Here is a 14196-nt window from a genome sequence, read left to right on the forward strand (position 1 = left end):
CCACTTCTCCAGCCTGTCCAGGTCCCTCTGGATGACATCCCGTTCTTCCGGTGTGGCAACTACTCCACTCAGCTTGGTGTCATCCGCAAACTTGCTGATGGTGCGCTCAATCTTGCTGTCAATATCTTTGATAAAGATATTGAACAGCACCAGTCCAAGTATAGACCCCTGAGGGACACCACGTGTCACGGATCGCCATCTGGATGTTGAGCCATTGACCACTACTCTCTGAATACGAGCATCCAACCAGTTTCTTATCCACCTTACCATCCACCCATCAAATCCATCTCTCTCCAATTTAGAGAGAAGGATGTTGTGGGGGACCGTGTCAAAGGCTTTACAGAAGTCCAGATAGATCACATCTGTTAGTTTACCCCTGTCCACTGCTGCAGTTACCTCATCACAGAAAGCCACCAAGTTGGTCAGGCAGGACTTGCCCCTGGTGAAGCCATGTTGGCTGCCATTAATCGCCTCCCTGCCCTCCATGTGCTTTAGCATAGCTGCTAGGAGGATCTGTTCCATGATCTTCCCAAGCACAGAGGCGAGGCTGACAGGTTGGTAGTTCTCAGGGTCATCTTTTCTACCCTTTTTAAAAATGGGCACAATGTTACCCTTCTTCCAGTCACCAGCGACTTCTCCTGATTGCCATGACTTTTCCAATATCATGGAGAGTGGCTTGGCAACCACATCTGCCAATTCCCTCAGGACTCTGGGATGCATCTCATCAGGTCCCATGGACTTATATATGTTCAGGTTCCTCAGGTGTTTGCGAACCTGATCCTCCTCTACTGTGGGAGGGGGTCTACCTCCTGGTCACTATCTGGCTGTCCCATGACCCAGGAGGGGCGAGGAGAGCAGTTATCAGTGAAGACTGAGGCAAAAAAGTTGTCGAGTACCTCAGCCCTTTCCTTATCTGTTGATACATGATCCCCATTTCCAGTCATCAGTGGGGGTACATTCTCTCTGACCTTCCTCTTTTGATTGATGTACCTGTAAAAGCCCTTCTTGTTGGCCTTTACTTCCCTTGCCAAGTTCAGCTCCAGGTGCGCCTTGGCCTTCCTGACTTCATCCCTACACAACTGTGCAGCATCTCTACACACATCCCAGATTACCTGTCCCTGCTTGCACTGCCTGTGCAGTTCCTTCTTCTTTTTTAGTTTGACCAGCAGGTCCTGACTCGGCCATGCCGGTCTCTTCCCTTTCCTGCCTGATTTTCTACATACGGGGACCGAGCGCTCTTGCACTTTATGGAAAGCATCCTTAAATATTTGCCAGCTCTGTTCCACTCCCTTGTCTCGGAGGACCATGTCCCAGAGGGTCCTACCGAGCAATTTCTTAGAGAGCTGGAAGTCTGCTTTCCCAAAATTTAGGGTCCTGACTATAGTCCTCACCTGTCCCATATCCCTCTGGACCTTGAACTCCACCAGTGCATGATCGCTGCAGCCCAGGCTGCCACCGATCCTAACATCACTCATGTGTTCACTTGTATTGGTGACCATAAGGTCCAGTATTGCTTCTCCTCGGGTGGGGGTCTCTGTCAGCTGGACTAAGAAGTTATCTTCGATGCACTCCAGGAGTCTCCTGGACTGCCTACAGCTTGCCATGCTACTTCTCCAGCATATATCTGGGTGGTTGAAGTCCCCAAGTAGGATGAGAGCTTGCGAGCGCAAAGCCTCCTGTAGCTGGAGGAAGAAGGCCTCATCAGTTGTCTCACCTTGTTTGGGTGGCCTGTAGTATACACCAACCACAAGGTTCCCGTTGGTTCTTCCATCTTTAATTTTTACCCACAAGCTTTCAATCTGTTTGTGGCTATTCTGCAATGACAGCTCTTCATGTTCTACCCCTTTCCTGAGATAGAGGGCAACGTCTCCACCTCTCCTACCCGGTCTGACTCTCCTGAACAGCCTGTAGCAGTCAATAGCTACATTCCAGTCATGGGACTCGTCCCGCCACGTTTCCGTGATGGCAACCAGATCATAGCTTTCAAGTAGCACAGTAGCTTCCAGCTCCTCCTGCTTGTTACCCAAGCTTCTTGCTTTAGTGTAAAGGCACTTCAGCTGGGCTGCCAGTTGCATCACCTTCCCAGTGGACCTTCTTTTGCCTATAAGGTGTTTTGGAGAAGTCTCCTCCCTAACACCTGACACCTGTCCTTCCACCTTTTGTTAAGGGCTAGCTCAGTGTTATCCCCCTCCTTTTTGTATCTAGTTTAAAGCCCTATCTACAAGCCCTGTGAGTTCCCGGGCAAAGATCCTCCTCCCCCCTCTGAGAAGGGTGGCTCCCATCTGAAGCCTGTAACCCTGGTGCCATGTAGGCCATCCCATTATCAAAAACCCCATAGTTATTGTTGTGACACCAGCCACGGAGCCATGTATTAATAGACTGGACCCATCTGAGCTGTTCTATGTCACCACCTGTTACTTGGAGAAGGGAAGGAAAAAAAAAAAAAATCACCTGGGCCCCTGATTCTCTCAGTAGCCATCCCAAGGTCTTAAAATCACTTTTAATCTCCCTTGGGCTTCTTACAGCTGCTTCATCGCCTCCCACATGGAGCAGCAGTAACGGGTAATAGTCAGTTGTTCTCACCAGGCTGGGAAGTTCCTTGGTTACATCCCTTACCTGGGCTCCTGGGAGGCAACAGACTTCCCTGTGAGTGGGGTCTGCTCAACATATCAGACCCACTGTCCCCTCCAATAGAGGGTCTCCTACAACTATGACTCTCCTATTGGTCCTTGTGCCGGTCGTAGCAATGGTGTGTTCACATCGTCTCGGTCTCTGACGCTGCTCTGATGTGGGTGCATCTTCCTCCATGCTTTCCTCTGGTCTGTCCTCCACATTGAGAGCCTCAAATCTGTTGTGGAATGACACCTGAGGTGGAGTGGGCAAGGAGGGGGTTGATTTTCTGCCCCACCGGTGGACTCGCTTCCACTCCCTATCTCCTTTTGAGCCTTCGCACACAACCTTAGAGGGGGAAGATGCCAGATCCTTTTCTTCCTGGGCTCTTACCTGTGTATGCGTCTTCTTGTCTTTTGCTTTGGAGCTCAGGGTGTGATCCCGTCGGTCTATTACCATCTCACACTCCCCGATGCTCCTCAGCCTCTCTAGTTGCTCTTTCAGCTCTGCTACCAGGATGAGGAGGAAGTCCACCTGCTCACACCTTACGCAGCCCTCGCCGCCCTCTGTTTCCAGTGCAAGCTGGTGGCACTCCGTGCAGCCAGAGACCTGGACAGCTGCGTGCTTTCCCGGGAGCTCAGTCTGAACCGAGGCATCCCTCCTGGCAGGTGCGGAGAAAAGAGCCTTTCGCCGGGTGGACGCCATGGCTGGGCTCCCTCTCACTGACCGAGCTTGGCTTTCGAGCACTGGAACTGCTCCCTCCTTGCGCGCCCTGCATTCGCGAACTGATCTCGCTAACTGATGCGAGCGCGCCCCTTTTTGTGCGCTCCTGTTAGCATCGCTCCTGGTCGCGTTTTTCCCAGAAGACCGTTTAAATCTCCCGCGGCCGCTTCCGGGACCGTCCCCTCGCGTCACCCGTCACGTACGAGCCTGGGCTTGCTGCGGTCCCGCCCGCTGGGCTTCCCCAGCTCTGTCAACCGCCCCTCTGCCTCGATCTAGTGCCCGGCTGCAGCACTTACCGTGTCTGCCGCCAAACCGCGTCAATGTGTTTGTTGCATGCCTCTGTAAATCGCTTTGCACTACACCTCACAGACCTGGATGTGCACCTTCAGTTTTGCCAGCCCCAGCGGAGGTGGTCTCTTGAGCAAGGGGGTGGAATGTGGGAATATAACAGAAGATTGGCGAGGAGGAACTATGGACATGCTCGAGTGACTTGCAGATGGGATGTAGAAAACCACATATCTCATACTAATTGTTGTTTAGCCTTGTGTGCTTGACAAGTAGAACCTCTGTGTTTAGACAACATAGGCCTGTGAAACTCAGATTCCAGCTCTGCCATGAGAAAGATCATAAACGGGGGAAAAGCAGCAGTTCACTCTCATGCTTTCTAGCAAGGACTGAGCTCCGCAGTACCTGTGTTCCCAGTTGCGTTCCCTCTGCCCAGGCACAGTTTTGGAGTTGAGGTAACGATAATAAATTTATTCTTTGCTTTTTATCTGTGGCTTTGTGGTTGTTCCTGTGCTTTGCCTGCATTTGGCTCACACAGACCCCCTACCGCAAACTAGTCTGTGGGGATGAAGACCGGCAGACCTATAAACAATGAAGCTACTGATTCTTGGCCTGTGTTCGGGGAAAAACCCAAAAAGATCGGTTTATATTACAAGCTCTGTCTATCATTGCAAAGGGACATCCCAACAAAATGTAACAGTGGCAGTCATACAGTCTAGTTTGTTTGTTTCACGCCCAATGGTGGTTTGAAAAGAAGTATTTGCAATTAAAATGAGAGAAAGACACACACTCTTAGGCATAGTCACAGCAATAAGGTTCCCTCCCTTTTTGCTCCAACCTGCTTTTTTTTTTGCTCTACGAGCTGGAAGAAGAATGTGAGGAAACACCGAAATGATTTTACACGCTAGCAAATGGGGTGGGAGTGATCTCTGTGAGACCAGGGCAATGGATACACTGCAGAGCACAGCTGAGACAATCAGAAAAGCTGGTAATGCCTCTGTGAAAATATATTTGAGAAAGAGCAAAACGCCACATGGCAGTGTGAGGAGTGAGAAAAAAAGAGGCGTGAGAAAAAAAGAGGCATGAGAAACCACCCTGCAGACACTAAGGTCAGAGAAGAAGGTGGGGGAGGAGGTGCTCCAGGTGCCAGAGCAGAGTTTCCCTTGCATCCTGTGGAGAAGACCATGGGAGAGCAAGTATTTCCCTGTAGCCTGTAGAGAGGACCATGCCAGATCAGATCTCCATACTACAGTCATGCTGCAGAAGCTGGATATTCTGTGAAGGAACTCTGGCCTGTGGAGACCCCACACTGGAGCAGCCTCTCCTGACAGGACTGCAGCCCATGGAGAGCACATGCTGGAGTGGATTCTCCTGACAGGAACTGCAGCTTGTAGAGAGTCCACGCTGGAACAGAGCTTTTCCTTAAGAACTGTAGCCCATGGATAGGATCCATGCTGGAGCAGGGGAAAAGCGTGAGGAGAAAGGTGCAGCTAAGACAAACTGCTATGTATGGGCCACAATCCCCCAATTCCATGTGCATTCCATGCGCCATTTGGGGTGGCAGGAGAAGGAAGTAGAGGAGTTGGGAATGAAGGAGTGAAGCTGAGCCTGGGAAGAAGGGGTGGGTGGGGGGAAGGTGTTGTTTTAGCTTTTATCTTTGATTCTCATCATCCATCTCTATTTTAATTGTTAATAAATTAAATTAATTTCCCCAAGTCAAGTCTCTTTTGCCCGTGATGGTAATTGATAAGTGATCTCCCTGTCTTTATCTCGACCCACAAGCTTTTTCATCTTCTTTTCTCCCCCTAGCCTATTGGGGGGTGGGGGGTGAGATAACGGCTGAGCGGGCATCTGGCAGCCAGCCAAGGTCACCCCACCACAGTGGGGCAAAATGAGGCCATTCCCCTGTTGAAAGCTCTGTTTTGGCAGTCTTCCAAGCTATTGGTAGCAGTGTCTTTGTGCTTCTAGCAGTCCCTAAGTGCAAGAACAAGCACAACAGCTCTGGCAGCATACCAGCACCTGAGAGGATGGGTCTGGGAGCTCAGTGCCAGTGCAATAGTGCGTTGTTGGCACTCTCTACCCAGGCTTGGCAGCAGCGTGTAACACCCTGGGTGAGTGTCCACAGCTGAGCTACTGACCCATGCTACTTGCCCCAGGAGCGCTGGGACCAATCTCCCCTGGGTGTGGACGCTGGGGAGGATGGGGGACGGGGGACAGATACACACGACAGGATACACCCAACACTGACCTACAGCTGTGTCAGCCTGTGTGTATAGCCCAGCCTGCAGCTGCCTCCCCTTACAGAGCTGTACCCTAAGCTGCTTGTTAGCATCACTGTTTTGTCCATAGCAATCATAGTGTCTGGTACCAAACTGTGTTTTCTAGGGAAATGCCGTGAGCTACATACTACTCTCTCTGCAGTCACCACCGTGACCAGAAATGACATGACAAGCAGTACAAGAAGGCCCACTTGAGCACTGCACTGAAGTCTAACCCTTTCAGCAGCACTTCCCACATCAAGAAAATTGTCCTGGAAAAAAGTGTAAGTGAAAGCTAATCTTTCATCTGTGAGATCAAAAGGTTAGTGCTATGCCGCTGCTGTGGGTTAACTCCGGTAGGCAACTAAGTACCACACAACTGCTCGCTCACTCCCCCCCCACAATGTGATGGGGGAGAGAATCAGAAGGGTAAAAGTGAAAAGAGTGGGTTGAGATAAAGACAGTTTAATAGGGAAAACAAAAGCTGTGCACACAAGCAAAGCAAAATAGGGAATTCATTTACTACTTCCCATCAGCAGGCAGATGTTTAGCCACTTCCAGGAAAGCAGGGCTCCATCATGCATAATGGTGACTTGGGAAGACAAACGCCATCACTCTGAACGTCCCCCCTTCCTTCTTTTTCCCCCAGCTTTATATTGCTGAGTATGATGTCATATGTCATGGAATATCCCTTCGGTCGGTTGGGATCAGCTGTCCCGGCTGTGTCCCCTCTCAAGTTCTTGTGCATCCCCAGCCTACTTGCTGGTAGGGTGGTGTGAGAAGCAGAAAAGTCCTTGACTTGTAAGCACTGCTCAGCAGTAACTAAAACATTCCTGCGTTATCAACACTGTTTTCAGCACAAATCCAAAACATAGCCCCATGCTAGCTACTATGAAGAAATTTAACTCTATTTCAGCCAAAACCAGTACAATCACTTACATCTATTCTTCAACCTGTGTTGTTTTAGCTGTCATAACTGATTATCAGTTACTGTTTAGAAAATATTCAAAACAGAATTTGACTTTCTCATTATGACTGTGGTAATTATGCATAGTAATATTAGCCAGTTCCTATTGTTTTCAATCACTTCTAAACTTTGTAATTCAAATAATCCTGTACGAAGAGTTAGTTCTTTTCATTGAATCCTAAATCTGTTTCTGAGAAGAAACGCGTGGGGCCCTACACTTAGATTAATAGCTCCTGTAGTTCTCAAGGACCGTTTTCGATGTACCTTCTCTCCAGAACAACCACGGATACACTGATATCTTTCCTTTGTAAAGAAAGAGTAAACTTTCTTTTAAACACAGACATGTTTTCTAGAAAACAGTTGTAATCCTGGACTGGTAGAAGAAGAAAGCCTCTGAGGGAAGCAGTGAGTAATACATGGAATGAATACAAGGATACAAGGAATGAATAGCAAATGTTAAGAGGTTGGTTACTGACATTTTAATGTTTAGACTTTTATTGTACAGTTTTGTGGGACATCAAAAATCTGATTTCATAAGAAAAATTAGAAATCAGATTATACTATAAATTTTAAGATAAAGTGGTTATGTAACAGTACTAAGGTTCTCCAAAGAAAACAATTAGTTTCCACCCAGCTTCCAACAGTCTTCTAAGATAGGTTTCCTATGGAATTATTAATTCTGAGTATTTCAATGCTAAATACCTAACCTAAGTAGGGCCAGGAACATGTAAACAAAAGAAAAGGTAGAAGATGAGCTCCGTAGCCTATCAAAACTTTTCTGTTGTGGCTACATTTGTACAGTAATACTGTCCAGGGAGATTCCTGACACTGAGACTAATTGGCATGGAACAGCTACATCTTTGCTAGTGAACTCTTTGCCAGTGCCCAAGAGAGTAGTTATTGCAAACTGCTGTTGGGAATGGTCCCTGAAATATTCTGACTCCCAAGCTATGACCAGGAATTGTTTGGGAGAATTTTAGTGGGCAGAAATCAAAAGCATGCTAGGGACCATTCTGACATTTTGCATTAAAGACAATGGTGCTTCAGTGCCTGGGAACTTCCTGTTCCAGTAAATTAAACAGTAGCATGCTGTAGCATGAAGGAACTAACAGTTTAGTTGCACAAAACTTTGGATTGGGGTTTTCTTTAGCTCTCTGAAGAAATTTTTGCTGGTGTACTATTTTACTCCTATATCAAATGAACCTGCTTGAGTTTCTTAAAGCTTTGTGAATTGATGATTTTTAAATATCTGTGATACTGATAATTTTTAAAGCGATTTCTTTGTACTTTCAGTGGCGTGGAAGCTAAGCAGTGCAATTCTGCCATCAAAAAATGTGTCAAGAGTCCAACTGATCAAGAACAGCAAAACAAATTAGAAGCCTTTGTTCCCAAAAATGGTTGCTTGAACTTCATTGAGGTAAATGACTTATTTCTAATAGTACTATTAAATTCACAGTCCCAGCGCAACTGTGCTCAGAAGTAGCTATCTCATTGGCACTACGCTTTGAGGGATCTTAATCATAGGAAAACTACTATGCTTTTCTGCTTAGTAATGTGGACTATGAAAGAGTTGAGTTCAAATTTTCAGACTTGAGGCTACTTCAGAAAACTCAAAGTGTAGTTACACTACATTGTATGGATGCATATAAATTTAACAAAGCAAGTCTTTGTCTTTAGCCTTAAACTACTTATTTGAGGTGGTATTTGAATGAAATCTGACAGTTGTTTTAAGATCCTGATAACTGCCTCATTCTAGAAAAATGATGAAGTTCCAGTTGCTGATTTTGGTCTGAAGGGTCATGTTGTTGGTGACGTTCCTGGAGTTTACTTCAAGGTTGTCAAAGTATATAAAATTCCTTTTGTGCCAGCTAGATTACTAATAAACTTTTTAATGTGATAAATATTTTGTATTGGGCCTGGCTGGGATGGAGTTAACTTTCCCCATAGCAGCCCTCATAGTGCTGTGCTTTGTATTTCTATCTAGAACAGTGTTGATAACACACCAATGTGTTGGCTACTGCTGAGCATGGAGGCTGCCTCTCCAACATCCCACTCCCAAAGCCAAATAGGCTGGGGGTGGGCAAGAGAGGTTGGGAGGGGACATAGCTAGGACAGCTGACCCAAAGTAACCAAAGGGATATCCCATACCACATGATGTTGTGCTCAGCAATAAAAGCTAAGAGAAGGGGGAAGGGGGGCATTCGTTGTTACATTTGTCTTCCAAAGCAACCACTATGTGTATTGAGGCTCTACTTCCCAGGAAGTAGACGGACATCACCTGCTGATGGGAAGCAGAGAATAAATTTTTTTTTGTTGTTTTTCTTTGCTTCTGTGCATGGCCTTTGCTTTTCTATATTAAATTGCCTTTATCTCAACCCAAGAGATTTTAGTCTTACTCCCCCCTGTCCCCCCGAGAAGGGAAGCAATAGAGTGGCTTGGTGAGCACCTGGCAGTCAGCCAAAGTCACCCCACCAGATCTTTGTTTGGTTTTTCTGTGTTATAATTAACGGTTTGCATATACAAATAAATACTCCGTTACATATAACTGCTGTCAAAGATTCTCCTGCCTCTTCTAGACATGTGGATTCCATTCCTCCCTAACAGGTTACAGGTATCAAACCCCTCATGACGGCACCAGCCACGTAGCCAGGAGTTGATATGCATTATAGTTCTATTTTTGGCTGCCCCCTTCCCTCCAACTGGTAAAATGGAGGGAAAGATAATTTAGGCACCAATACTTTTCACTCGTACCCCCCAGGGATTTATAGTCTTCCTTGATTCTGCCCAGGTTCTGGCTTGTGGTGTCATTCACACCCACATGAAAGAGTTACAGTGGATAGTAGTCTGTGTTCTTGACAAGTTGTGGCACCCTCTTGGCAACATCTCTGATGTTAGTTCCCGGGAGGCAGCACACCTCTCGTGACTCCCCGTCAGGTCAACAGATGGGCGCCTCAGTGCCCTTTAGCAGAGTCACCCACTATAGCACTCGTCATTTCTTTTTTTGGTATCCACCGTGTGCTGCTGGTACAGTTTCCCCTTGCGGACCTTGCTGGTGGGTGTCTACAGCTGTTAAAGCTTCATATCTGGTTTTGGTCGTGATGGTAGAGGGTGGAGGCTGAAGTGGAGTCCTGCTTTTGTGGGTCACCAGAGTCCGAGGTGCCTCATTCTCAGTGGTGCCCGCTACAGGAACATGGTTCTGAAACCATCCATCTATCTCCATCTCGGCTCCTCTAATACTGAGCAGCCTTTTAACAGTTTCCTGCAGTTTGGCCACCTGACATAACAGATCATCAACCTGTGCACATCTTTTGCAGGTACTTACCTTTTCACCAGGAGAAAGGTCTGGGCACTCACTGCAACCTACCACCTGCACTGAAGTCTCCTTCCTTACCAGTTCCGTCTGGGTGGATACGTTAGATACCTCAGGGGCTTTTTCTTTAGGAACACTGGCTTTAGCTCTGAGGTGAGTGTCCACCATTTTGGCAGAGACCTAGAGCACGTCCCTGGGCTGTAGACCTACAAGCAGATTATGGAGCTCTCCCTGCACGCCCTTCCTTGTGAACTGCCATGCCATGCAGATGTCCCCGCTCACTGCAGCGGAGGTGGACTAGATGACCTTTAAAGGTCCCTTCCAACCCAAACAATTCTGTAATTGTATTATTCTAACTTAGTGGTTTTCCTGCATACTTAATTTAATGAGCTCTAAGAGGGCAGAAATAAGGGGCCTTTCAAGCTCCAATTGAAGCCATTCCGGTAAAAATGAGAGTGATGTCTCCATGCCTTCCAAACCAACGAACAGTATTATACATGCACCTCTTCCCTCAGGTTAATCGGGTCAACCCCCCTTCATTTTTATGACTTTCATGCCTAAAACTGTTCCGATTGCTAGACTGATAATGTGTGGGAGTCATTCTCCATTTCTCTTAACTATGCAAAATATTGAAAGCATCCATCATGCTACAGAAAATACAAGGGGAGCATGAGTAGCATTTGGTTATGGTAATCTAGACTTTTGGTTCCTTTACAAGTTACAGTTTTTGTATCCCTGTGCCACTGGATAAAGGAGAAATCCATGTTAAGCAGGAAAACTAAACCCAGGTTCCTAATTCCTGGGCTAATGCTAATAAGCAGGAGGCTTTTACACTAAAACAAACACTTCACCCCCTGCCGTGTTACCAGTTTCACAAAAGAACAAACGAGTTTCATAAAGTCAGGATTTAATTCCCTAATGTGGGGGACAACGATGAGGACTTCAGATGTATTTGACAAGAGGTAGGAAAGAGAAGTTTAATTCTTGCGCTGCTTCTACAGAGAAGTTCGAGTACTTGATTCTGTGCTCTCACCTCAGTAAGGAAGATGACATTTTATATTCAATGTTTTCACCAGCTTCCCTCCCTAACAAGGCCTGTAATCCCCAGAGAAACTAGATTAAAGAAAGAAAAGAAGACAAGTCACTACTGGTATCGAGATGTCATCGCCTGCTTTTAAACTGCAAGACGGAAAGAAATTCTCTGCTGCTGTAGGCGCTCACCTCACGCCGTTGAAGAACGACCGCTCCCGAGTAATGGCTGTCGTTACACAACAGCACAGGCTGTGTGCCCAGCCAAGGACAGCGGGATGCGCTGATAAAATTAGAAGTAACAGCAGAGCTAGTTATCCCCTCTTCTCGCTTCGGTGTGCCGGGTTGCGGAGTGATTTGATTCTGCAGCTGCACGGGGACGCCCCCTGGGCAGGCCCGTCACAGCCCTTTCCTAGGGGGAGCCTCACGCGAGCGGTGGCGACTGGTGCTGTTCCCGGATGGGAGTTTTCAGTCAGGCGCGACATAGTCACTCCAACGTGGGTCCTTGCAGCCGCAGCTAACCGGCGCGGCGCACATCTGAGCCTCTCTTTCTCAGGCGTGGCAGGCGCAGCGGCACGATGGGTGAGTGTTGTAGCAGTGAGAGAAAGTGAGGTGACGATAGGAGCTGCTCGGTGACCTCCGTCTCTCTCTGTCGGTGTTTTCTAGGCAAGTGCCGTGGGCTCCGCACCGCTCGGAAACTCCGCAGCCACCGTCGCGATCAGAAGTGGCACGACAAGCAGTATAAGAAGGCCCACTTGGGCACTGCGCTGAAGGCCAACCCCTTCGGCGGCGCTTCTCACGCCAAGGGAATTGTTCTGGAAAAAGTGTAAGTAAAACTCCCCAGAATGTGCCTTTACAGCTTCGCGGGCCCTGGGGGTAGTTTTCCGTGGCGTGAGGACAGCTTGTGCTTGTGCCGGGTTAGAGGTATACGAGAGCATGCTCTCAGCAGTGAACCAAGTCATGTGTTTGTGTCTGACTCTCAGCCACCTAATACACAGTGTAGGATATTCTGGGTTGTAGCCCTTGGAGTCACCAGGAAAACTCCGAGTAATTTGGGGCCTTTGAAAGATCCCATATGTGACTTTAAAGAAGAAACATCTCGAAGTTTGGGGTTTTTTTTTCTGAATACGTTAGAGTTTTTGAAGTATTTTCTATTGTTTTGTAGCTTCTGTGTATTAGATTGAAAACAGTTGGGGCTTTTAGGTGACAGTGCCGAAAGGTATTTGTTCTCGTGTGCTTGAGTGTTGATTTTGAAGTTGTCTATAACATTTAGAAGAAGAATTTTACTTAACGTTCAAGTTTAACTTGGGAGGTGAGGTGGATTTCAACGTGTGTGCTTTGTTTGATGCAGTCAGCAAGTATAAAAGGCTCCATCTACTTGTGTTCTGGATTTTTGTTAGTAACTTATAAGTTTTGTTAGGATACTCTCAGGACTCCAAGGTATTTCTTTTCCAAATTTTTAATTACTGAGTTAGCATTTGTCTCTAGAAGACTTACTTTTGATTTTTACTCTGTTTAGAAACTAATTAAGTCTTTGAGTATTGCATAGCTCTAAGTAGATCACTAATAGTTTTTGCTTTTGAAGTACACATGCAACTTACGGTTAGTACAAAGTAACACAGTGAGTGGTGATATTGTAATGGACATCTGCTCATTTATCAAACAGATTTTTTGCTAATATTTTTTTTCCATGCACTTCTGTTTCAGTGGAGTAGAAGCTAAGCAGCCTAACTCTGCCATCAGGAAATGTGTAAGAGTCCAGCTGATCAAGAATGGCAAAAAAATAACAGCTTTTGTTCCCAATGATGGTTGCCTGAACTTCATTGAGGTGAATTTCCAACCTTAATGATTCCATGAATAATTTTCAGGAAACAACTTATAGAAAGCTGTATATGGAAGTAAAGAAACGCATAAGTGACAGAATCGGTTGATGGGGTTTGTGGCATTCCAAACTGTGTATATCTTAATGCTGTATCTGCAGGAGCAGATGACAAATGCCAGAGGTGATTTTGTACTTTTCACTTGCTAAGGTAAGCTGGTCCTCAGCAGTACTCCTGCAAGCTAAATGACACCGCAGCTTGTGTTTCCCTTCCCCAAAATACTGAAAGGGATAATCTGTAGTTCATGTGTATCTGTCAATAGACTTCAATATTTATTGTCTTTCCACCCTTTCCTTAGAAAGTCTGTGATGTGGCTCAAATTTAATGTAAACTAATTTAGAAGTATGTACAGGTTTAATGTTTATAGCTCTATATTTGCTCTGTCTTTCATTCTAGGAAAACGATGAAGTTCTGGTTGCTGGTTTTGGTCGGAAGGGTCATGCTGTTGGTGACATTCCTGGAGTTCGCTTCAAGGTTGTCAAAGTAGCCAATGTTTCTCTGTTGGCCTTATACAAGGGCAAGAAGGAGAGACCAAGATCATAAATTGATGTGCCAAGAACATAAATAAAATTTGTAATTGGCAAAACTCTTACACTTGTTTGTATATAGAAATATATACTCTGTGTATTATTAAATGTTGGATGACTTATCTGAGTGAATGTTTTTGCTGTGGATGACTAAAAATGACCACTTCTCTCTGGTTTTGGATCGGACAAGTATTTTTGAAAAAGTTCTGATATGACAGGTTTGTGTGGGGTTTTTTTCCATTTGACCATGTTCTTCAAAGTCTTACAGAAGTTTTAAAATGAAACAGCAAAACCTGCAGTACCATCATCTCAAAAAAATTATTTCCTGGAAGATCTTGACACGTTAGTGAGTATTTTGTGCTGAAAGCCATAGTGTGTTTCAGTATATTAATTTTATACATTCATTTATTTCCTTCCTAGTCAGCTTTTAAATTGTAAATGTTCCTAACATTAAGATTGTAAAGCAAGACTGTAATAATTTTATTAGTTTAGTTTCCCTGTTATTAAAATTACTAATTTAGGATTGCGTTTCCTAAAGATATTTGCTTTTTATAATAGGAAAATGAAACTGTTGCTGACTTTAGGGGGGACTATTGAGGTTTTATTG

The 14196-nt window shown here is 45.8% G+C and overlaps 1 protein-coding gene across 1 annotated transcript in view; it reads left to right on the forward strand.

The window, feature by feature from the left end:
* Positions 1 to 13605, forward strand: part of LOC128850225 (40S ribosomal protein S23-like) — a 69266-nt gene extending 55661 nt beyond the window's left edge. Inside the window, exons 3-6 of the mRNA XM_054053219.1 lie at positions 11367 to 11495; positions 11849 to 12008; positions 12890 to 13010; positions 13459 to 13605. Coding sequence (XP_053909194.1) covers positions 11367 to 11495; positions 11849 to 12008; positions 12890 to 13010; positions 13459 to 13605 — 557 coding nt within the window. The remainder of the gene's footprint in view (positions 1 to 11366; positions 11496 to 11848; positions 12009 to 12889; positions 13011 to 13458) is intronic.
* Positions 13606 to 14196: the final 591 nt, after the last annotated feature.

This window comes from Cuculus canorus, chromosome W, assembly GCF_017976375.1.
Source record: "Cuculus canorus isolate bCucCan1 chromosome W, bCucCan1.pri, whole genome shotgun sequence".
Taxonomy (NCBI): Eukaryota; Metazoa; Chordata; class Aves; order Cuculiformes; family Cuculidae; genus Cuculus; species Cuculus canorus.